Source organism: Diabrotica undecimpunctata, chromosome 1 (genome assembly GCF_040954645.1).
Source record: "Diabrotica undecimpunctata isolate CICGRU chromosome 1, icDiaUnde3, whole genome shotgun sequence".
Lineage (NCBI taxonomy): Eukaryota > Metazoa > Arthropoda > Insecta > Coleoptera > Chrysomelidae > Diabrotica > Diabrotica undecimpunctata.
In genome coordinates, this window is record NC_092803.1 from 123,780,811 (window position 1) to 123,807,943 (window position 27,133).

General features: G+C 30.4%; 1 protein-coding gene across 1 annotated transcript in view; it reads right to left on the minus strand.

The window, feature by feature from the left end:
* LOC140431542 (kin of IRRE-like protein 2) overlaps positions 1 to 27,133 on the minus strand; it is a 1,293,538-nt gene that overhangs the window by 127,034 nt on the left and 1,139,371 nt on the right. Inside the window, exon 10 of the mRNA XM_072519445.1 lies at positions 21,566 to 21,599. Within this exon, the coding sequence (XP_072375546.1) occupies positions 21,566 to 21,599 (34 nt within the window). The remainder of the gene's footprint in view (positions 1 to 21,565; positions 21,600 to 27,133) is intronic.

Genomic DNA, 27,133 nt, shown 5'->3' on the forward strand with positions numbered 1-27,133 from the left:
AAAAAGTGTTTATTATATTAAGTAAAACAAATAAAATGAAATTAAACTGAAAAAAATTTCTATTACGTCATTCTTAAATTTTGGTTATAAAAAATACAATTATACCAAAATACAAAATACTGTTAAAAAGTTTAAGACAGTTTAAGATTTACTAAAATGTTTGATCAATTCATCCATTTCCGGTACGGAATAAATGCCTCTTTTATTTATTAATTTAGGGGGTTCAATTTTGGAAATTATCTCCTTTACTGCATAAGTTAATATATTATATCACAAACAATTCCTGGGAAAAGTCGTCCTTTATATATTGTAACAACAAAATCGTCTTTTATGTATATGTTTTTAAATTTTTTTATTAGTTTGGGGGTTGGTGAACTATTTAGTTTCGTTTCTTTTTCTCGGGCTCAGTCGCATGCTTTTGTCCAGACTTCTTGATCCAGCATCCTTGATGTTGCCACGGTTGCGTTTCGGGTTGCTTCTAGTTTTTTTTTATTAATACCAAGCTCTTTTAATTTCGTCTCCTTTTTAGATTTTTGTTCCATTTTCTCATTTTCTTTGATTTCACGATCGACTTCAAGTCTTCTCTGATACTCGATAAATCGTCAGACGTAGCAACAGTAGGAGTAATTCTTTTGGTATCTTTTTTTTTGTCGATTGTTCCAATCTTTTAGGAAAATAAAAGGACGTTTAAACGGTGTTGGTATATTTTTCAAAGGTGTTGGAAAGTTGGATAGGACACTATTTGAAATCTTTCCATTGCATCTGTTGAGTTGGCAATAATGTCGTTGTCTTTATAATTTTGTTGTTCTGGTCGTTGTTGGTTTTCCGTGTGCTGTAAAGGAGATACATGTGTATTTAAAGGTAATCGTTCAGTATCTCCTTAGCTTAGTTGTTCAAAAATGTCATTTTGTGTTCTCTGGGGACTTTCTAGCACCAGTTTTAAATCTGTCCTTTCAAAGTTAGTCTCAGAGCGTGTAACAAGCTTTTGAGGCGTTTTTGCTATACTATCGTAATCTTTGAATTCATTCACATCAAAAGTATTACCATGTTCTAAATTATTAGTGTTAACAACAGGGTTACTTTGCAGAATAATCTTATTCGTTTTGTCTGAGAATAGTTTATGTAAATCATCACTAGTAGAGGAATTGACACTACACATAGTAAGATTCCCATCTTCCTGGACTTCGAAGTCAAGAACATCCCAGTTTTCTTTATTAAAGTCCCCCAATACTGGAAATATTATTGATGAATGTTGTGTCATTTAGAGTAATTTGTAAGTCTTCATTTCTGTTATCCAGTTTTGCATCTAAATTTTTATCATCTAGAAAATTGACTTAACCTGAAAAGTCGGTTCGTTTAATTTTGGCCATTTTATGATTAAGCCTTAAATCATGTACCACGTTTCGTCATGTTGCTTTCACCGGTCTAAACACAGCTACGTCTAGAGGCTACAGAACGTGAGTCGAATTTGGCAATAATGCCACCAATATTATTTCTTGCAAAATTCACTTAGCGCTAGAGATATGTGGGAGGTGTGTCCATCGAGGAATAATACAATGGGAAGCTGCACTTTATGTTTTTTGAGCTATGGATAAAAACAATTCGCAATATATTCATAAAAAACTTTCATATTCATCCAGCCGCTTTCTGTATACCCTTAACCCCAACCTTGTGGCACAGTTTTTGGAATATGCTTCGGAAGTCTTTTATATGGGAAAAATATCATTGGTGGAGCAAGTGAACCATTTGGCGATACATTAGCCAATACTGTCAAACACTCTTTTTCATTATTAGCTATTCTATTATACACCAGCTTTGTTCCTCTTCTTGCTAGGACTTGCTTCTCATTGTTACATAAAAAGAAAGCTGTCTCATCGCAGTTAAATATTCGGGATCCATCCTCAAAAATATTCATAAGATTGTTGCTGGTGAAATAACCCCCAACCTTTCTGAACCACTCTCTTATAATTGACATTATTCCTACTTGCGGTAAGATTTTGGGACACTCAGTACTTTGTACTCAGTACTCAGTACTGTAATACTCAGTACTCACTTTGTACTAACCTCAGGATGTCTTTTCATGAATTTTTGAAACCAGTGATTTCCGGGAATACTATCTTTAAATTAGCTTTGAAAAAAAATTGTGAAATAGACGCTGAACCTATTTCCTTATATATATATATATATATATATATATATATATATATATATATATATATATATATATATATATATATATATATATATATATATATATATATATACAGTAGACTCCCTCTATAACGAGAACTGAAATGACAGACTAATTACCTCGTTATAAGCCGATCTCGTTATATCAGACAATCATAATACTGTGCATACATATGAATCTGTAGTTTTCTAAACCATAGTGAAGCTTTCTATAGTGAAGCCATTCGGAGCAATATAAGATGCTAATAAATATTATTCGAATGGCGTTTTTAAAAAAAAGTTATTTACTTTTATTGTCAATGAAATATATTAAAACATAAAAGAGTTGTTTACTTTTATTATCAATGATATACGTTAAAACAAAAAAGCTGTACTTATATTTTTTTCCAACTACATAATGTATAAATCGTATTTTCAAGGATAACATGAACTATTGCTTCTGCAATTTTAAGAACTCTGTTATTTTTAACTGCTTTAAATGGTCCAGTATCATTCTATCATATATTTTCTAAAGATGTGAAACAGTTGTATTTATTCATTGTAAAGAAGTTTATTACGGGCTGCAGTTAAGTTTATTGAGGGGCTGTTTGAAAAGGTATTTATTTATAGCCATGACCGGACTAAAAACGTAAAAAACACGTTTTTGGATCTTATTTTCTCTCGTTATAACCAAATTTGCCTCGCTATAGACGGTTATAGTTCAATAGAAATTTCACGGGACATCTAATGTATCTCGTTATAAGCAAGACCTCGTAATAACCGTGTTCGTTATAGAGTGTATATATATATATATATATATATATATATATATATATATATATATATATATATATATATATATATATATATATAAGAAATACTGGATATTAGTGACTGTCGATATAAACAACACAACACAGTTTATTAGGGTTGCAGTCAAAAAATTGGCGGGGATGTTAATTAAAAACTCTTTTGACTTTTTGCCTAGCTTTCGGAATGGTTTTATTCCTTTTTCAAGACACTCTAATAAGAAAAATATGTAAATATTTATAAAATATTACAATTCTTCAGTGCAACTTACTAGTCGTTGAGATTATTCATAAAAGCATTGACACTCAACATTAATAACACACATATAAAATATAAAATAATGGACAAAATACATTCTAAAATTTTTTAAATTTAGGTAAAGATAATAAAACTTTGTTTATGGTATCTTTTGCTGGTGTGTTTTAACTCTGACACATAAAGAACAGAAAGAAAAAACCCTATGATTAAAAAGTAATTAGGTGTACTAGGGTTTTTTCTTTCTGTTCTCTAAGTGTCATAAACAAAGTTTTATTATCTTTACCTAAATTTTAAAAATTTTAGAATGTATTTTGTCCATTATTTTATATTTTATATGTGTGTTATTAATGTTGAGTGTCAATGCTCTTCTTTGTCTTTTATTTCTCCACTTTGACCGATAAACCCACCACTCTTCGAGTGTACCTTAGTTTATTTTGGATTGACGGTCGTACTCCTTTTCTCGATATATATATATATATATATATATATATATATATATATATATATATATATATATATATATATATATATATATATATATATATATATATATAAATATTCATATATATATACAATATATATAATATATTAAGACGTTAGATATCAAAGTGTTAAAAATAGCATGTAACATATTTTCTTGTGCCGACACTGCTATTCTCTACCGCATATACCTCTGAGGATTGTGAAGGGCAATAGCCGATTGCGCTGAAATCTACCAACGTGACGGTGTTGATGGTTTTGAAACATGACAGGAAGTCATAAATACGGCGCAATTTCGGAAGTAATTAGTAAATCATGGCGATCGGCTGTAATTAGCAGTAATCATTTATCGATTGACGCAGTAGTCCAAAGCCTCAATGGTGCCGTTGCCAATCATTTGTGTGGCACTCGATTAGACGTAAAAGGTAGAAATATAATTTAATTTTAGGGATAATAATGATTTTGATTTGGTTAGGATATCATGCTTTACTAATTATAATTAAGGACTACACATTGAATAAAGTTCAGATAGAACAAAGGAGAAAGATTAGAACAATGGTAGCAGGATCTTGAAGAAAAAGTTTTAACATAATAGATAAAAAACCGAATATAAAATAAATTCATATAAAGATAGAATTACTATTACAAATAAGATACTAGTTTTTAATGGTAAAATGATTGTTAAAAATAATATTTATAGATATATAAAATTGACGTTACAGAGCAATGGAAAAATAGTGGGAGATGAGAGCACTATGGATGAAATTAAAGGAGGTGACTGATATAGATAAATCTTCTTCCTCTTCTGTCTTCTTGTATGTAGGCTTTAAAGACTGTTTCTTCTTCAATATTAGCCTCATAAATTGTTTAAATTATCTCACCATATTTTTCTTGGTCTGCCAATACTTCTTCGTCCATTTGGTGACTTATCTCGTGCTATTCGTACCATCCTATCCTCTGCCCTTCTACTAATGTGTTCGTTGAACTCCTGTTTCCGTTTTGTTGCCCATCCATTTATTCTTTTATATTGCATGCTATTCTTATGTTTTCGCTTCTTTCCCTATCCAACAGAGTTTTCCCTGATATTCGTAGGAGTATTTTCATCCCTAGAAGAATGCTTTCGATAGAGTTAGGCATGAACAATTGATGGAAGTGCTGAAGAGGACAGGGGTTGGCGGAAGAGACTTAAAAATAATAGCTAACCTGTATTGGAATAAATCAGCTGTGCTCCGAATATGTAGAGAATATACAGATCAGGTCAAAATCCTAAGGGGAGTGAGACAGGGGTGCATAATTTCACCACTGAAATTCAATCTGTACTCGGAGCACATTTTTGAAGAGGCTCTAAAAAATGTTGATGAAGGCATCTCAACAAATGGAGTCAAGCTCAATAACCTGCGGTATGCAGATAATACAATAGTATTTTCCAACGCCATAGAAGGGCTGCAAAATTTAATGAACAAAATAACGGAAACAAGTAGAACATATGGACTGGATATAAACACCAGCAAAACCAAGCTAATGATCATCAGCAAGGAAAACATACTTACTTACTTACTTAGTCCTAAGCCTTTCTACCGTTAGGTGTAAGGCTGGTGGGGTTAAGATTTGCACTGTTGTCTCCATGCTATCCGGTCTTGTGTTAGATTTCGTGCACTTTCCCATGTCAATCCTTTCTTCTCAACTTCTTTTCTGATTTCGTCTACCCACCTAACTCTTGGTCTTCCTCGTTTGTTTTTCCCTTGCAGTCTCTTTTCAAACACTCGTTTTGTTAATCTTTCATTCGACATTCTACACACGTGTCCGAACCATCTTAGTTGCCCCTCTACTATTTTTTCGTTTATTGGTTCTAGTTTTAGGTTTTGTCTGATTGTTTCGTTTCGTATTTTGTCTGTCCTCTTTCTGTTTGCTATTTTCCTCAGGAACCTCATTTCCATAGCATTGACTCGAGATTTTTGTCTCCCAGTCAATGTCCATGACTCGCTATTATACATGATTGTAGGTCTAACTACTGATTTAACGACTGCCGTTTTTACCTTCTCCGGTATTTCTTTTTTTCCCAAAAATGTTGTTTTCATAGTGTTAAATAAGCTTCCTGTTCGTCCCATTCTCTCATTTATTTCCATGTCTTGTTTACCATTTGATTCAATTATTGCTCCTAGGTATTTAAAATGTTCCACTTGTTCTAGTTGTTTTCCGTTTAATTGTATTGCGTGTGTCTTTCTCTTATTTGAAATTATCATTGTTTTTGTTTTCTCTGTATTTATTTTCATATTTATGTTTGACAGTTCTTCTTCTAGGATTTCAAGGTTGTTCTGAAGGTCTTCTCTGTTTTCTGCTATCAAAACCATGTCGTCTGCGAATAGAAGCTCTGATAGTTGAGTCTGTTTCATTTGCCAGTATCCTAATATTAGTTTTCTCATTCTTCTCTTGGCTTTCTTTATTGCTGTATCCAGTACCACTGAGAACAGCAGTGGGCTCAACACGCATCCCTGTTTGAGGCCTTGACTTGTAGTAAATTCTTCGGATTCCTCGTTGTTGGTTCTCACCGTATTTGTATTATTATTGTACATATCCTTTATTACATCAATTGTTATCCTGTCAACTCCTCTTTCCTTTAATGTCCTCCATACGTCCTTTCTTTGTATTCTGTCAAACGCCTTTTCCAGATCAATAAAGCATATATGTATTTCTCTATTTTTATTGATTACTTTCTCACTTATTTGTCTTATTGTGAATATGTGGTCTTGCGTGCTTCTGTCCTTCCTGAATCCACATTGTGTATCTTCCATAGTTGGTTCTATTTGGGTTTTTATTCTTGTTTCTATTATTCTTGCGAATACCTTCCCAGGAATACTTGATATAGTAATACCTCGGTAATTATTACAGTTTCTCTTGTCGCCCTTTTTGTGTATTGGTAGTATAATGTCTTTCTTCCAGTCCTGTGGTATTTCTGCTCTTTTTATGATATCATTCATTAGTTCTTTCATGCTGTCCACTCCCTCTATTCCCATGAATTTTATCATTTCCGGGGTGATATCATCCTTGCCTGGTGCTTTGCCTAATTTAACTCTTTCAATTGCCTTTTCTAGTTCCTCTGTTGTTATGGGTTCTACTTTTTGTTCTTCATTAATTTCTTGTATCTCCACTATGTTGTCTACGTCTGTATGAGTTAGCTCTTTGAAATGTTCTCTCCATCTTTCCATTATTTGGTTTTCTTCTGTTATTACCTTTCCATTCTTGTCTTTTATATTCGGCATCATGTGTTCTTTCTTTTGTCTGAGCTGTTTTAATGCGCCATAGAAGAGTTTTTGGTTTTCTCTATAATTATTTGTCATTTTTAGTCCAAACTTTTCCCATGACCTTTCTTTTTCTGCTTTTACAGCTATTTTAACCTCTTTTCTTTTTTCTTTATATGCCTCATAATCTTCAGGGCGCTTTGTACTTAGATATCTCTTCCATTTTTCTTTTTTGTTCTTTACTTTCCTTCGTATTTCGTCCGTCCACCATTCAGTTCTCCTCATGCTATTATTTGCTATTTTTGTCTTCCCGCAAGTTTCCTCAGCAGCTATGATTAAGCTGGTCTTGAGATTTTCCCACTTTTCCTCTATACTAGCAGTTTTTGCCCTACCTTTCAAAATATTGTCTAATTTTTCTTGGAATATCTGCTTATATCTTTCTTCTTTTAATTTGTAGCTTTTTACTTTTTCATTTACTACCTTTCTCCTCTTTTCTTCATTTTCTTTTGCTGTTCTCATTCTCATTATTACTAGATGATGATCACTGCCAATCTCTGAGCCTCTTTTGACTTTCGTGTCTTGTACTCTTTTCCATTTGTTGCTACTTACCAAAAAGTAATCTATGATTGATTTTTCATTTCTACTTTCTTGTACTCTCGTGTATTTGTGTACTTTTTTATGTTTAAATTTTGTATTTGTTATAACAAGTTTATTCTCCATACATATTTCTATTATTCTTTCGCCATTTTTGTTTAGTATTTCTTCTCCTTCTTTTCCCATGCATTCCTCAATTCCATTGTTATTATTTCCGACTCTACCGTTTAGATCTCCCATTACAATTATATTTTCTTCCCCATTGTCAATTTGCATTTGGAGCTCCTCGAAAAATTTATCCTTCTCTTCCTTTTTTGCATCTTCATTTACTCCGTAGGCTGTTATTATTGTCCATATTTCCTCGTCTATCAGTTTCATTTTAGCGATAATATTCTCTGGTTAACATATGTTTCTTCTATAACGTATTGTAGACTATTCGGTGCAATTATTATCCCTACGCCTTCTTTTGCTCTCTCCTTTGCATCAGCTCCTACCCAAAATAACCAATATCCTTTGTGTATCCTCTTAAAACCTCTTCCTTTCATTTTCGTTTCCGTTATTCCTAATATTTATATTTTTTGTCTGATCATTTCTTCTACAAGTTCTACCTCTTTTCCATTGATGCTTCTTACGTTCCATGTTCCCATTTTTATCTCTCCTTTTTTCTGCGGTATATCTTTCATCTTCTTTCTATTCTCATCCTTGTTTACCTTTGCATCGTGCTTTTTCCTATCGTTATTCCTATTCGTCGCCCTGGTCGTCATTGTCAGATCCTTTCCGTTGCTTTGGTCGTTATCAATGTTCCTCGTGTGGGTGTAGTTTTCTAGTTTTTTGGATGTTTTTCAAGTTCCTTTTTTATTTTGTTCCATCTCCATTCTTCTTGGTTTACTAACACCTTGTTGTAACCAATTTTGACGTCTTTGCCTTTCTCTTTTTCGTTTTTTGCAAAATTTCTTAGGTGTTTCTGCTTTTCTTTCTCTTCTCTGGTCAAGTCATCATTGATGAATACTTTCTCTCCTACGACGTTTTTTAGTTTATATTTTTTTGCCATAATCTCGTGTTTTTCCTCTTTATTTCTTAGTTTTATTACGCATGTATTCTCGCCTATTTTTTTTACTGTTGTAGGTGTAATATCAATTTGAAGATGTTTATTAAAAAGTCCGTTTATTCTTTCTTTTAGGCTGCTTGGTTCATTTGTATCCATTTTTAGACCATTTATTACAATGTTGTTTTTTCTTCTATTTTTTTTCGATTATTTCGACTGCTTTTTTCATTTCTTGTAACTCTCTCCTTATTTCTGAATTCTCTTTTCTTATATCCTGATTTTCTTTTTTTAATTGTTCGTTTTCTACTGTCAGTTTTAGTAGAGCTTCGTTTGTTTTGTTTTGTTGGTCTTTAATTTCTCTTATTTCAGTTTTTATTTCTTTCTGTTCTTGCTTCATATCTTTTTGAGTTGTGTTCATTTCTTTCATCATTATTAATAACTGGTCTAATTTCTCAGATTCAGTTGTTTGGCGTTTTGTAGGAGTTCTTGGTGTTTTTTTGCTGTTTACAAAAAAATCTATATTTTCTCCTTTTCTTTTTCTTCCTTCATCTGTAGAGTATTCGTCGCTGTCCATTCTTACAACATTTTCTTTGGCCTTTTCTTGTTATTTCACTGTTTATCTCCTTCCCTGTCCTACACCGCGAAAAGAGTCGTCGACCAGTCAACCCGTCGAATCTCCGACCCTTATCGGTGTTTATATGTGGGTCACTTCTACCGAGTTACTTTTCGTTGTAAGTCCCGTTTTCCGAGTTTTCTTACAGCCGAAAATTAAAACGATATTTATTCACCAACGCCACTTTGCCGTCGATTTTAGTGTCAAGGAAAACATAACTGGAGCAAATATGTATGTGAACCGTGAACGTGTTTCACAGTACAACTACTTGGGAACTATAATCAATGAGTGGTGGGACAATACCCAGAGAAATTAAATGTCGCATCGGAAAGGCAAAAAGTGTATTCTTGACTATGAGCTCTGTGTTCAAGAGCCATGACCTCACCCTAGAAACAAAAATAATCAAAATTTCACACTTTTGAGCTATGGTTATACAGAAGGATCCTGAAGATACCATGGACAAAGTCACCAATAAAGAATTACTGCGGATGATGAACACAACCGCAGATTTGTTCAACATCGTGAAGGGCCGTAAGCTGCAGTACTTGGGATATATAATGAGAAATCAAGGCAGATACGAGCTACTTCAATGGATTTTGTAAGGTAAAATTAAAGGAAAAAGGCCCCCAGGACGAAGAAGAATATTCTGGCGTGCTAACCTAAGAGCATGGTATAGAAAGACCTCGACACAGCTATTCCGTATAGCAACCAACAAAGTCATCATAGCCAGAATGATCGCGAACGTTCGGAATGGACAGGCACCCTAAGACGAAGGTCATATCTAGGGTTATACTTTCTCCTCCGTATTTTAGAAGCTCGTTGGTAAAGATAAATATGAAAATTCTATATAACTGAGGTAAGACAAGCTGTGATAAATGCACTTAATGTTGAGCAGTGTGGTACGTAAAAGAAAAAGATAATATAAATGAATATTTTATACAGTCTGTACTATACTGTTTTTTTATATTAGTTGACTAATTTCAGGTTTGAAAATAATAGCCATTTTGTTAATTATTGACCTCATAAACGTTGTTTAAGATTAGAAATTGATATTTCCGATGTTACTAAAACGTATGTCCTAATTGTTTTGGCACAAAATGTTTATCGGATTTTTTTTAATAAAGAAATGTATTTAAACGCTATTTAGTTAGCATAAAACTATAACTAAGTACTTAACTAAACTATACTATCGAATTATTTGAGTGACCCATTCTGCTCTACCAGATGTAATTTTTTTTGACTGCCTCTCTGGAGATCTGAACGAAATTTAGATCAACTCCTGTTAGTTTTTTGTAAATTCGCCATCTTATTTGTTCTTCTCATCCTCCACTATAAACACACTAAATAAATTAAACTAATTTTGTTTTTTTTTTTAATTAAACAAAAAAATGTTTAATTGATTAATGTTTTGTATTTTAAGAACGATTTCCGAAGTAGACATTGTAACGTCAATAAACTTATTTTAAACTTAAAATTGTGGCTTATTCCCAATAAAAATAGTAATTGCTTGCATGCCAATGCCATAAGAAAATAGCTTCAGAACAATATTAATAAACCGTTATGGGCCTAACGTTCAATTCAAAATTTTAAGAGATTGGAAATTCTTTAAGCAAAACTGGTACATTGTTAAAATTCCATCAAATTTTTAGGTTGATATTGGCATAAGAGGTACATTCTAATTAAGGACAAAATTTTGAATCAGAAATACGCAATAATTCATAAAAATCTTGGCTATTAAGAAAACTTGTACTACGCCTCTCTACCCCCAATCAGATGGAATGGTCGAAAGACATAATCAAACCGTTTGTCAATACCTTAAATGTTTGTCGCTGATAATAAACAATATTGGGATATTTTAATTCCTCTATTCCAGTTAGCCTATAGAAGTTCCACTATGAAGCAACCGGTTATTCTCGATGAGGATCACTGAAAGAGAAATGAAGCTTCCCGAAGAAGAATGTTCATCACTGACGTACATCGAAAATTTGTTCGTAAAAGTTTAAATTTCAAAGTGCTGAAGCCAAGGCTAGGCTCGACAGGCATGTTACATGTACAACATTCGAAAGAAGTGACCCAGTCTGGTTATACAATCCCACACGTAAGAAAGGACTTTGTCCGAAACTTCAACAAAATTTGAAAGGCCCGTACACCGACTTGCAGAAAATAAACAATCTAATCTACCGCACCTAATTCTCATCTAGAAGTAAACCCAAGGTACTGCGTATCCAGAGATTACCTCAATACTATGGAAGTGATCCACCGTGTTAGCTTCAATCGGTTTCTGATAGACCAGTTATTCGAGGCGAATAACTATAAAGGAGGGAGCAGTGTTACGAAAATTTCGTAAGATTTATCCCACAAAGAAAAACTCCCTTCACAAAACAGAAGTATTAAAATTCTAGAATATTTAGTGCGACATCGAAAAATCCTAAAATGTCTACTGAAGTTTGGAACTCAGAAAATGTATAAAAACATATGTTGTTGACAGTTAGGAATAGGTGTAATTGAGATTTTTAAGATATATATATATATATATATATATATATATATATATATATATATATATATATATATATATATATATATATATATATATATATATATATATTTTTTTTTTTTTTAAACCCTTTTCTCTATTCGGATTGCTAATTCTCGCCATTCATCTCTGTTGTTTGTAAGACGTTTCTATTTCTTTGTGGCTTATTTCGGGCATCACTTCTGAGTTAACATTTGTTATCTGCCTTTTCAAGTTTGGCTTTAAGGAGTTAGGAGGATAGTTTTTGGAACGATACATATCGGCGTAGAACTTTTCAATTGAGTTTGCTATATTAAATTTACTTTCTTCTAGTTGTCCTTGTTCATTTTTAATGGTTATTATGTTTTTCTTTCCTAGTTTCGGTTTGGTGCATTTGAGACTTTTCTCTATGACTTGCTCCGTACGGTCTTCTTGATGTTTTTTAATGACTTCTTTTATGTCTTAATGTCTTATATATATATATATATATATATATATATATATATATATATATATATATATATATATATATATATATTGTTATGATGTATTGTTTGTTTGAATGATGAGCAATGAGTATTTTTTAATAATATAGGGTTTTTATCGCGGTTCTCAAAGAATTAGTTTGTAAGTACTTTTTTAAATTATCTTTATTATATCTATTATAAAACACACATATATATCTAACCTAGCAAATGTAAATTTAAAATAAACTATCTTTAAATTGAAATTCTTATGAAACTAATTAAATTCTATAGACAATGTAAAATTTAAACAAAATATCTTCAAAATTCAAATTGTTATGACACTAACTAAATTATATTAACAAAATTTTGTACCTTTCTGTCACTGAATGCCTAAATGAACTGTTTTCCACTATATAGATTATAATCACCACTCAAATGTCTTCTTCTCAGCTTCGGTTATCCCTGTTTTTGTGAAATTACTTTTTCCAATTATCAGCTTCCACCAATTTAAGATATTTTTCTTCACAGCATTTATAAACCACCAAGCAAACCAGCAACAGCATTTATTTTTATTCTTCTTTTCAATATATCAATATCCAATCACCAAAATATCATTTAATTTTAATATTCAATTAATACTTCTTCCATTATCATCATTTATACATAACATAATTTTTAATCTTCAATATTATTTTCTTTATACTGTTTCTTAATATTGATTTAACTCACTATATTAAACAATTGTAACTGATTGACTGCCTCTAACTAATTTTCATACTAAAAAAACTCATAACTAACTGAATCTACTTTCTTACTAAACTTTCTGACTGCTTGACTTAAACTTTCTGACTGCTTTGAATCCAAATCACCGGGTATTTATATCTTTTTGGATGTGTTAGAACCATATGGTAAGAAATCATGTTCCATTTGTTCTATTAAATACATGTCTGAATTTTCTGGAACAAACCATTTCGCAAACAAGGCCATCTCTGGTGATCTAGAGAATTCCATACTTTTCTATTAATAATTTTGTTGGCATTTAGGCTTTTCAGATCAGAGTATACATTTAAATCAGTAACTTATATAAATTAAACATTTTAATTTAATAAATTACACATTTTAAACAACATATTATCATTATAACCCCACTTTATATTCGTAATCATTCTTAAACGTCACTTCAGAGTATGTATATCTGGTTGCCTAGTCACATGGCTCACTTAAATATATCTACAACATCATAATTACTAAAAAAATACTTTTTATATGCTAATTTCTTAAAAATGCCCTCACATAAATATATTTTTATTAAATTCTCTAGTATATAACTTCTTAAAATAACCAAATACATGTTATATCTAAAATTATCTAGTATATAACTTATAAATTATTTTCTTCAAACACCAATCATATCAATACCCCAAAATAATATTTAAAATAAATAATTTACTTATTATTTTTTTAAATATTAATTTTCTTATCTACATACCTTAGTAAATTAATAATTCAATTTTTTTTTATTTAAAATGTGTTCTATTAGATACATCCCTGTTCACTGTCTATGTCAAACTGTCATGTCAAATGGAAGTTTTTGTGTTTACTACATTTTACCATGGATGTTAGGATACAAATCTAGGAATTATTTCCATTCAAAAGGCTTTCATCCATATAAATTGGTAAGTTTTACACTTTATTATATTAGAAAGACATTTATAAAATCAATTTTGTATTTAACCCCAAATTATGATTTTTAGGGTACAAAATAATTTCCATATGTACAAGACTACAAGTATGATGTCAAATTGATTCACAATAATGAAATCTACCATTTATTTAACAAATCAAGTTTATTGAATAAAATGGATATATCAGTAACAGTTGTTATTATTAATGTTAAAAGTATAGAAAACATTATTCATTCTCTTCATAATACTTAAAGATGTCGTTGATATGGAACATGCCTCGTAGTCTGTTCTCTGCATCTATTAACACATAACTATTTAGTTCATTCTGATTTTCAATTCTGTATGGACCTTCAAACATTGGTTGTAATTTCTTACAACGGTTTTCTTTAACATTACTTTTTCTAGTGAACGAATTAACACTTTATCTCCCTTTTGAAATGTGATTGGTTTTTTTATTTTTCGATTTTGTCTTCTGATATATTTTTCAGCTTTCCTCCTAATTCGGTTATTCACTTTCTGCATTACTTGTTCTAACATATCCTGATTATATTCACTAATCCATTTTCTGTTTCCTATATGACCAAACATTAAATATTCTGGTACTTCCTCTGTATTTAAATTATGTGTATTATTTAAAAAATATTCTACTTGTGGTATATGTTGCTGCCACGTTTCGTGTTGATTCTGGCACACTATTCTTAAATATTTTATAACTTCTTTAATATATCTTTCTGCAGGATTTGCCTGAGGATGTCTGATACTTGTAAAATGAATGTTGATTCCCTTTTTCTCACAAAATGCTCGAAATTTTTGGTTGTTAAAATATGTAGCATTATCTATTATGCAATTTCTAAATGGTCCTATTTCTTCGAAAAATTGATTAATATATAATTTCAATGTTTTAACATTTGTTCTTGAGCAGGGATATAGTTTAATAAATTTTGTATATAAATCAACTATCACTAGTATATGTTTTTTTCCTGTTGGACTTGGAACTAAATTTGAAATAAAATCCATGGACACTGTATTTAGTTTTTTATATACAACATTAGATCTATATGTGTTCTGGTTTTTGAAATTCTTTTCTTTGTTTATTTGACATATTTGGCATTCGGTAGTAATTTCTTTTGCTATACTTATGTCATTCTTTGCAAAATAATTGTCCCTAAATAGCATCCATAGCTTTCTTGAACCAATATGCATGTAATTATTATGTAAATTTTTCAATATTTTCCTTGCTAAAGTTCTAGTTATTACATATACTTCTATGCCATTTATTATTTTATAATAAACTCCATCTTTCTTAAAGACTTTTTTTTTCACTCAAATTGATCTGATCTCTTATAATTTCTTCTTTAGAATATAATCCTGTACTTTCTACTAATTCATTTAATCCAATTTTTATTGTTCGCTGCCCTTTTTGTGATGTATTTTCTAACCTTGATAAAGCATCTGCCACTATATTGGATTTTCCAGAAATGTATTTGATTTCAAAGGAGTATTCACTCAATATTAGACTCCACCGATGTATTCTACTGTTTCCATATTTGTTATTTAATATGGATGTTAAAGCTTGGTGATCTGTTTCTATTGTAAATTCATTACCCAACAAATAAAATCTTAATTTTGTGACACAATGTATAATACTTGCTAGATCTAATTCTGAAACTGAGTAACCCTTTTCATGTGGCTTTGTAATTCTTAAAATGAATTGTATTGGGTATTCGACCCCATCATGTATTTGTAATAATACCCCTGATAATCTCTCTATGGATGCATCTGTTCTTAATATGAATGGCTGTGTGTAGTCAGGATAATATATTTTTAAATTTGACAGAAAAATGTTTTTAATTTCTTGGAATGCTAGTTCTCTTCTCTGATCCCATCTCCATTTTACACCTTTTCTCAGTAGTTCAAGTAATGGAATTTCTTTTATACTTAGATCTGGTATCATCCTTTTATAATAATTAATTATTCCAATAAATCCTCTTAAAGTTCTTAAATTGTGTGGTGTTTTATATTCCTGAATGACTTGTGTCCGTTCTGGATCCATTTCGATTCCCTTAGTGTTAAGTTTATAACCTAGATATATTACTTCTTTTTGAAAAAATGTACATTTTTCTTGATTTATTTTTAGTCCAACTTTGTCTAATCTATTTATTATAATTTTTAGGTGTTTCTCATGATCTTCAGCCGTTTTAGAAAAAATTAAGATATCATCAATGTAGTGAATTACAAAATGTTCATATTGATCCAAAATATCATGAAGACATCTACATAGAGCACTGCAAGATGATTGAAGTCCAAATGGTACTACTTTGAATTGATATACTACTCCATCTATCTGAAATCCTATATACTGTCTACTTTTTCTTTCTAGAGGTATTAACCAAAAGCTATGCTGTAAATCAATTTTAGTGAAAAATGACATTCCTGTAATTCTTCCTAGTATTCCATCTATACTCATTAGTGCTTCAAATTGCTTTTCAGTGATCTTGTTAATATTCCTTGCATCCAAACATAACCTGATTTCACCTGATCTTTTACGTACTACTACTATTGGGTTTATGAAACGTGTATCTGCCTTCTCAATGATTCCATCTTCTAACATATTATTAATCGTTCTGTTTACTTCTTCTCTGTATTTATATGGTATTGGGTATGATTTTGTTTTAAAATCTTTTTCTTCTTTAACTTTTATACTATGGATATAATTTTGTGCAATTCTATTTTCTTTATTGACATGTCCCTTGTGTTGCTGCAATATGGAAACGACTATTGATTTATATTCTTCAGGGCAATTAACTTTTATCACATCTTCTTCTTTACAAATAAAATTATTCTTCATTATGTACTCATTATTCCTTGCTTCCAATTTTACGCACTCCACCTCGTAGGCATCCATCTGCTTAAAATTTCCATTCCTTAAATATTCACTACAATAATTATTCTTTACATTCTTTTGGGATATTTCCCTATCATCAAAATACATTTCTTCTTCATAAACATCATTATTTTCTTTTAATAATATCCTATCAACTCTTATTCCTTCTTCCACCTCATCTTTCTGCATAAATTTAATTATTTGCCCTTCCAAAGTTACCATTTTTTCTTCAAAATCTATCTTTACTTTCTTCTTTTCCAATTCATCATTTCCCATTAATATATCAACACATAAATCCTTGACAATAAATCCTTGCATATTAATTTCTTTATTAAGAATATTAATTTTAAAATTGGCTAGTTTATCAATTTCACCCAACTTCTTATTATTTGCACCAACAATTTTAATTTTTGGAATCTTTATTATATCTGATAGTTTTAATTTATTAAAAATAAAATTCTCCGAGAATAAAGTACTTTCTGAACCAGTATCTATCATAATTTTAATCATTTTATTGTTGGCCAAAGCATTTATATAAATTAAATTAATAGATTCAATAATTTTATCTTCATCTAGAGAAATAAATTCAGAAGGTTTTTCATAATAGCAATGGCCTAACTTGTAATTCAGAAAGTTTACTGAACAAAATTTTGATTATTAGAATTGTCAGATTGTATCTGACCACTTGGATCTGATGTCCTATGTCTTTCCCTACTATGACTTCTACTCACATTTTCCTGCCTTGTACTACTTCGTTCCCTGTCTTCGCAGCTTCTATTCCTTCGAACACAATTTACCTGTCTGTTATAGTTAGGTCGCTCTGTATTTCTTCTATTGTTAAAATCTTGTCTATGATTATTAGTACTGTTATTAAAATGTTGTCTATTATAATTAGTATTATTATTAAAATTTTGTCTATTATAACTAGTATTGTTATTAAAGTTCTGTATATTTTGATTACTGTTATTATTATTAAAATTTTGTAAACTATCACCATACCTAGTATTATTGTTATATGATTGTCTATATTGTTGATTATCATTTTTATTATATTGAAAGTTATTATTGTTTTTTTTGTTGTTATTATTATTACTTGTTATATTACCTCTTTGTATTCTTTGAATAAAATTAATAAAACTCTCTATTGTTTGAATATTTTGTACAGTTACTGTTTGCACAACATCAGCATCAAAATGTCTAGATACATTTAAGACCGTTTCATCCTCTCTAAGCGGTGGTTCTAAATATTTTGCAACTGTTATCAGTTTCAATGCATAATCTACCATATTTGATTTTAAATTTTGATTATACTTTCCAAAATATAGAATTTCTCTAAACTTAGCTTGCTCTAGTTCACCCCAATAATAATTTAAAAATTTATTTTCAAATGTTTGAAAATTATTTAAATCATTTTCAATACTAGCAAACCAAGTTGCTGCATTGTCATTTAATGTCATTCTAATATAATCTTTAATATCATTAATATTATTCACAAATCTTAATTTATGTTTTAAACTATTTATGTATACTCTAGGATGCAAATTTTTTATATTACCAGAGAATTTAATCCCAGTCTCATTTGTTAAATTTAAGTAAGGTCTCCCTATGTCTCTCATTTGTGAAATATCATCTATTCTCTGTTCCACATTTCTTATTTGATTACTATTTATTTGGATATTTTGTTGTATATCCTCTAATTTTTCTTCTGCGTTTCTCCTGTCTTCGTTAATCTTTACTTCTAAGTTACATTTCTGCAACTCTATTTTCTGTTCTATATCTATCTTATTATCTTGAATAATCCTCTTTACTTCTGTCCTCTCATTTTTCTATCCTTTTCTTGTAGTCATTCCGTATACTTTTTATTTCATTTGCTACTTTTTTCTCTGCAGCTTCAAGTTTTTTATCCATTTGTTTTTCCATTTGTTTTACAATTTTATTATTATTATCTTCTATTTTCTTTTCTAATTTTCTATGATTCTCTTCCAATTTCTGTTCCATTTTTTTCATGTCTTCTTTGACTTCTTTTGAATTCTGTTCCATTTTTTGTTCTATTTTTCTCATGTCTTCTTTGATTTCTTTTGAATTCTCTTCCATTGTCTTGTTCATCTGCATCATTAATGACATCAAAGCTGCCATATTGACATTTTCCTCTCTTTCTGGATTCATTTCTGCAGTATCTTGTGGAACTTGAACTAAACTCTCCTCTTGTATAGGTTGTGTTTCTACTTTCACATCTTCTTCATTCTTTTTGCTTCTTGTACCTTTCTTTCCTTGAGACATTTTGAGACTTTACTTGTTCAAATATAATTAAAAATAAAATCTATAATTTTTTCTTTCTACTGATAATTAATTTAATTATATGAGAGCACTTATCTTCCCAAACTAATTCTTTTAAATAGAGAGCCCCACGTTGGGCGCCAAATTGTTATGATGTTTGTTTAAATGATGAGCAATGAGTATTTTTTAATAATATAGGGTTTTTATCGCGGTTCTCAAAGAATTAGTTTGTAAGTACTTTTTTAAATTATCTTTATTATATCTATTATAAAACACACATATATATCTAACCTAGCCAATGTAAATTTAAAATAAACTATCTTTAAATTGAAATTCTTATGAAACTAATTAAATTCTATAGACAATGTAAAATTTAAACAAAATATCTTCAAAATTGAAATTGTTATGACACTAACTAAATTATATTAACAAAATTTTGTACCTTTCTGTCACTGAATGCCTAAATGAACTGTTTTCCACTATATAGATTATAATCACCACTCAAATGTCTTCTTCTCAGCTTCGGTTATCCCTGTTTTTGTGAAATTACTTTTTCCAATTATCAGCTTCCACCAATTTAAGATATTTTTCTTCACAGCATTTATAAACCACCAAGCAAACCAGCAACAGCATTTATTTTTATTCTTCTTTTCAATATATCAATATCCAATCACCAAAATATCATTTAATTTTAATATTCAATTAATACTTCTTCCATTATCATCATTTATACATAACATAATTTTTAATCTTGAATGTTATTTTCTTTATACTGTTTCTTAATATTGATTTAACTCACTATATTGAACAATTGTAACTGATTGACTGCCTCTAACTAATTTTCATACTAAAAAAACTCATTTCGCAAACAAGGCCATCTCCGGTGATCTAGAGAATTCCATACTTTTCTATTAATAATTTTGTTGGCATTTAGGCTTTTCAGATCAGAGTATACATTTAAATCAGTAACTTATATAAATTAAACATTTTAATTTAATAAATTACACATTTTAAACAACATATTATCATTATAACCCCACTTTATATTCGTAATTATTCTTAAACGTCACTTCAGAGTATGTATATCTGGTTGCCTAGTCACATGGCTCACTTAAATATATCTACAACATCATAATTACTAAAAAAATACTTTTTATATGCTAATTTCTTAAAAATGCCCTCACATAAATATATTTTTATTAAATTCTCTAGTATATAACTTCTTAAAATAACCAAATACTTGTTATATCTAAAATTATCTAGTATATAACTTATAAATTATTTTCTTTAAACACCAATCATATCAATATATATATATATATATATATATATATATATATATATATATATATATATATATATTCAGTTCAGTCAGTCTGTTAAAGTAATAGTGCTGAAATGATATTGGGTAAGGTAAGCGTAACATAAAGATGTCGTATAACCAATTATGGATTTAAGATTACTATATTTCTGATTTCTTGATCCATACCTGTAAAGTATATTTACAATATTGAACTCATTTTACTAAGACATATTAGATTATTACTAAGACGGTTCCACAATATGTAGATTATAATTAGTTTATCACTGATCATATCACCAACGAAAATTGCTTTGCAGGCCAGCACATTTACTTCGATATAAGCATTAAAGGGTTACATGAAGCCGAAAAACTAGCCCAGGACAGGGAAGGATGGAAGGAAATCGTGAAAAAACTGTAAAGTCCTGATGGTGTCACCACATCCCAAAAGGGATTAGGACTGAGGAGGAGGAAGCATTAAAGAGGTTTTATGGTAGCAGTTTAAAATCAAAAATACATCTGCGACTTAAATTACAATACTCCAGTTGAATTGATTGATTGACGAATGAATAGTACGGTAAGAAATGGGAACTAACCATACGGTATCACTCATTTCTTTGATCCCAACCGGAAGGAGTTCAGTCACAGGAAAACTGTGGAACACAACACAGTTTCTCATAACTATGTTTTACTAGTACATCTAAATTTCGTTGTTTTAAATGTACACAAATCTTAAGTACATTTCTTAAAACCCAAAGAAATTAATAACTAAAAAACAACCAAATTTAATTTATATATATACACGTTTTAGTAAAAATATTCGAAAAAGGAGAAAATGTTTTTCGTAAACTGGTAAATACATTGTCTCTCATCCAATTCTTTAAAACGATCCTCGTAAAATATCTTAACTCAATAATATATATTTTTTTGAACAGAATTCTTTTGGAAACCGCATTTAAGACCGTATAATGTATTTGTTTGTAAAATCTATGTACCAGTATAATTTATACTTGTTTTATTATAGAATCATTAAATAAATATTGAGAAAGATCCCCCTATTAAAACATCCTTCAAAACTCTATTTTATTTTCTCCACACGGTAAACTAATACCCACTAATCCTATAAATTTGATCCGCATCTGACTTTAGCAACGAGAATGCCGATTTTATCGAGCAAAATGGGGTAAATAACGATCGAGGATTATCAAAATTATACTGTAGGTACTCACCCATCTATCTCTGTAGGTTTGAAGTCGCCCTTTCCTGAAAATCGAAAAACATGAATGTACATTTGAACTAATGATCCATTCTCTAATGAAATATTGGGGAGGATATAGTGAATTTGCGGAAATGTGATTGTGGTCGGACCGTAGCGATTGATCTCTATAATAAATCTGTTAGAATGCGTCCTAGTAGTACCCAAAAATGTGAACTGTAAATTTAAAAAGGGATCGGTTCGGGTTAATTTTTACAATTTAAGTTAATTTATATTCGGGATACATTGCAGTTTAAAAGGCCGAATAACATTCGTTTCGTATCGTTTCTTTTAATATTAAAACCATTACTTAACAAATAGGATACGAATTTCAGTCAACCAGATGGAATATAGGATCAAAGCTACCCACGATAATAACAATTTGTAAATCACCAGTATTTTTTAAATTTTGCGCTAAGTTGCTTTTAATATTTCATTAACAAAGGTTTTAAAAGGCAATATATGCCAAATAAAAGCAAATCTGATGTTACTTAATCAGTGGTATTATTTAAAATTTGGAACAAACTTCAACAGAATGAACTAAAAATATAATCCAAAAATAAAAAGACTTACAATTAAATCAAAACATAATTTTAATTATGTTGGTTAATCAGATATTAAGTTGTGTCGATAATATAAGAAAACGGAGTGATGGAACTATGAAGCGCTGGAATACTACGACAAATCAAAAACACGAGTTATGCGTCATTTACGAACGAAGCGGATCATAGATCCGGATTATGGGTATACGACTGCCACATTCCTTAAGAGGATAATAATTCATAAGTAGGTATCCAGTTTTGTGTGCGGACATAAAAAAATTGTGTGTGCGTAATACAAACAAAATTTTAGGTATACCGAATACTGATATACTAAAATTTTATTTGTATTACTCCCTTCGAGTATAACTTTAGGAGATTGATGGTGCGGTTGGTAACCTCCCAGTATCTATTTTACTGACGTGCATTACTAACTTGGGAATTTAAGCGATCCAAACCCACTGATCCGAGTCTTCAAAAAGATTCGTATTTTCCATGATCAACTTAGTTTTATTTTTAGTAAGACATGTAAACAATTTTGTACAAAACATGTTTTTCTAATAAACACCAATAAGATGCTTAAGAACATTAAAATCTGATCACACAATATGCCTATTGAACAACTTTTTTCTACGCTAAATTATTACTAAAAACTTGAAACAAAGGGCAAACTCACTTGTATCCCTTAGGTTTTGTTAATTTATTGCACAAATATTAACCTGCACCATCACGTGCACTGTTCCAAAGTAACTGACAATTAATTTTATTGGAAATTAATTTATCAAGGAAGAAAGCGTGAAAATAAATTACTACAAGCTACTGTTTGAGAGAACCATCTTCATTCGACGCGTTGAGGGGGGAGGGTGAATATATCGCGAGTAGTAGCAGTAGAAATATGGATTCAGATGATATTACATCTGATGACAATCGAAAAAAAAAATAGAGAAGAAGAGTATCTGCTATTTGGCCCCAATAAAAAAGTACAAAGAAGTCCTGTTAAAAGTCACAGAGATGAAAACAAAATAGATCAAATACTAAATATGATATAAAATTTAACAATAGAGTTTCAAGAATTAAAAACTGATGTAAAAGAAGTAAACACAGAACAAAAACAATACAGAGAAGAAATGAGGCAACTCAGAACTGAACTAGCAGAACTAAAACAAGAGAATAGTGAAATCCGGAAAGAAAATGAACAAATCAAAAAAATCTAAATGATACAAAAGGACGTCTTGAAAGGCTGAATATAATAAGAAAAGAGAATAATGTGATAATACAGGGAATGACAATAGAAACAGAAGACAGAAGAACACTAAAAGAAGTAATAGGAAATTTTATGACAAAAGAACTGAATATTAACGTAAATATAGAAGCAGTAAAACTAAGAGATAAAACATGTTTAGTTAGACTGCCAAACAAAGAAGAAAAAACAAAAATTATGGAAAACAAAAGTAAACTTAAAGAAGTGAAACAACACAAAATATATATCCACAATGATCTAACGATTGAGGAATTACAAATACAGAAGGAAATGCGAAGAATAACAAAAGATGAAATAAAGAAAGATAAACATGTCCAAATTAAAGCCAACAAACTGATAATAGATGGTCGAGAAAGGAAATGGAATAGGAACACCTACCAGCTGGAGGACTTTCCTGGAGGTGGTTAAAAAAACTAGCAAGGGAGGAGAGGATACATTATTCGTTGTCCGACGGGCCAAAGAAATAGGAACTGACTGCAGATAAACTCATGTACAACAAAAGTGAAATAAAAAAAGACAGACAAGAAAACAAAAATAAAAGACGAAGACAACAGGACAAAAAAATAAAGAGTTAAAAATAAGCAAATGGAACATAAGAACTATGCTAGCCCCAGGAAAAATGCTAGAAATTTTAAAAGAACTCAAAAAGTGTAAAATAGATATGGCAGCACTGCAGGAATTACGTTGAGAGGGACAAGGTCAGATTGATAAACAAGACTTTACAGTGTTATACTCAGAAGGAAAGAACTGTGTTGAAAGAAGAATTATTGTTGAACTTATACGCCCCTACAGAAATAAACAATGCAGACAAAAAATAAATCTTTTATGATAGGGACAAAGAGGAAATAGAAAAAATGCCCAATGAAGATGTCATATTTGTACTAGGAGACCTCCATGCCCAGATTGGAAAAGAGGACTTTTTACAACAAATTGAAGGAAAGCATACAATATATTAAAAAAACGAATGACAATGGGCAAAGACTATGTAACCTAGCAACAAGAACAAATTTGTTAATAAGCTTAACAAAATTTAAACACCATAAAATCCATAAGGTAACATGTAGGTCACCAGATCAAAAAACATACAGTCAAATTGATCACATAATGATTAATCGACGAAAACAATCGTCAATAAAAGATGTAAGAACATTTAGAGGGGCGTGTGTAGATTCAGACCACTACATGGTCACAGCACAGCCACTATAAGACAAAAAGTTAAAATTGAAACAAAACAGAAAAACCAACATAAAAACTGAAATGTCATTAAAATGAATAATGAAGAAGTAAGAAAAAAATATAAAGAGGCAGTAACAGTTCAAATAAGAAATATAAAGCATAAGATATAAACACAGAATGGGAGACGACCAAAGAATCAATAGAAGAAGGTGCAAATATGTAGGTAGGTAAATTCAGGATAAAACCAAAAACCAAGAATGTAGAGAAATAACAGGAAAAAAAGTGAAAGCCAGAATTAAATGGCTAAGAACAGATAAAGAGGAAGACAGAGAAGAATATGAAAAATTAAGAAAGAATGCCAAGAAAGTGATAAGGCAAAATAAAAGAAGATGGGTAGACGAAAAAATGCAGGAAATGGAACAGGAAAGAACAAACAGAAATACAAAAAATTTTTACAAAAAGATTAAAGAACAAAACAAAAAATACAAAGGCAAAACAAACAGAATTAAAAATAAAGAGGGAACAGTGATAATAGAGGATCAAGAATACAAGCAAGTATGGAGGGATTACTACAGAGAGCTCTTGACGGAGGAAACAACAGGATAAAATATGAATAACGAGGAGGAAACGGTACAAAAAGAAGAATCAGACGAAGTAGATGAAGTAGACATCGAAATTTCAAAAGAACCATTATAGGAATTGGAGGAAGTAATACAGAGAAGCAAAGATGGAAAAGCCACTGGTAAAGATGGAATAATTAATATGGAACTAATAAAATACGGAGGAAGGGAGCAGAGACGAAAAATACTGGCACTATTGAAAAATATATGGTAAGAAGAGAAAATGCCAGGGGACTGGGAGGTAGGGCAGATCATAACAATACATAGAAAGGGAGACCAACCAATTTGTGAAAATTATAGAGGAATAACGTTACTAAATACAACGTTTAAAATATTGACATCAATAATAAACGGAGGTTATCAGAAATCACAAAGAAAACAGCAGGACAGTACTAATGTGGATTCACAGAAGGAAGATCCACAATAGATGCAATACACAAAATAAAACAAATAATGGAAAAAGCAAACGAATATATGTACATTAGAATTGGAAATGTTATTCGTAGACTTCAAACAGGCATTTGATTTAATTAAAGGGAAAGTACTTAAAAGATTAAAAATTCCACGTAAACTCATAAAATTAATACAAATGACAATGAGAATTACAGAAATTAGCATAAAGACACAAAGAGAAGAGACAGAGGAATTCAGTATAAACAAAGTGATGAAACAAGGAGATGTCTTATCAAAAACGCTATTTAATATAGCCTTAGAATATGTACTACGAAATATAAATAAAGGAAATCTAAGAACAAGAGGTAGTCAAATAATCGCATATGCAGACGATATTGCAAAGAACAGGAAAATAATGAAAGAGCTAGAAGAAATAAAAAAAGGGGAGGTAATGGGACTAAGATTAAATCAAGAAAAGACAAAAATATATTAAGATTAGGAAAAAAGCCAATGACAGAAAAAATCAAAATAGGAATTTCTGAGTTTAAAGAAGTAGAATACTAGTAAATACCTAGGAGTTACAATAAGCAAAACCGGAGAAAGGAAGTCCAAAATAAAAGAAAAAATATTATCAGCGAATAGAGCTTATTTTGCAAACAGAAGATTACTTAAAAGCAAAATAGTGACTAAGAAAACTAAGATGAACATTTATAACACCATAATTAGGCCAATATTATTATATGCAGGAGAAACAATGACGATCGTCAAAAGAGATGAAGAAGACTTAAGAATAGCGGAGAAAAAGATTATGAGAACCATACTGGGATCAATCAGAACAGAGCAAAATGAATATAGAAGCAGAACAAATGGAGATATCAAGAAAGAACTTAAGGAAGAAATCGTGACTAAAATAAAGCAATGTAAAGTTAGATGGTTAGGTCACATTTGGCGAGCAGGCGATGAAGCAGTGACATACGCAATGATAGAATGGAATCTAGGAGTAAGAGAGAGAAGGGGAAGACCAAGATCATAGTGGCTGCAAGAAGTTAAAAAGACCTCCAAAGGGTCAAAAAATGGAGAGGAAAAACTAGAGACTTCTCGGTTTAACCCCGCGCTGGGATGTATAGACACTACATATTTCGTCACAATTTTGTGACTTCTTCAGGAGAAAACTGTTAATTTATTAGAATAATTATTATATGTAAACAAAGTGAATATTTCAATATTTACAACTATAAGAGTAAAAATTTAAATTTTTGTTTGATTTTTATTTAGGAGTTATGGTAACCGCGGTATTTTATAGAGTGAATTCGCATTGTACAATTTTTAGTGAATAAGTTATATAAACAATTATTATGACAGTATTATCCATATTATAATGTGGAAAGATGGAATTAATAGTAGAGAATTGAGAAAGAATCAGGAACATGGTAAATTGATCTATAAAATGCAATCGATGGTACGTAGTCAGTTATTGTAATACTGATATTTAGAAATGGAATAAAATTGTAGGTAGAGTTACTAAAGGATTACTGAGTTTGTTTTTAAAGGTT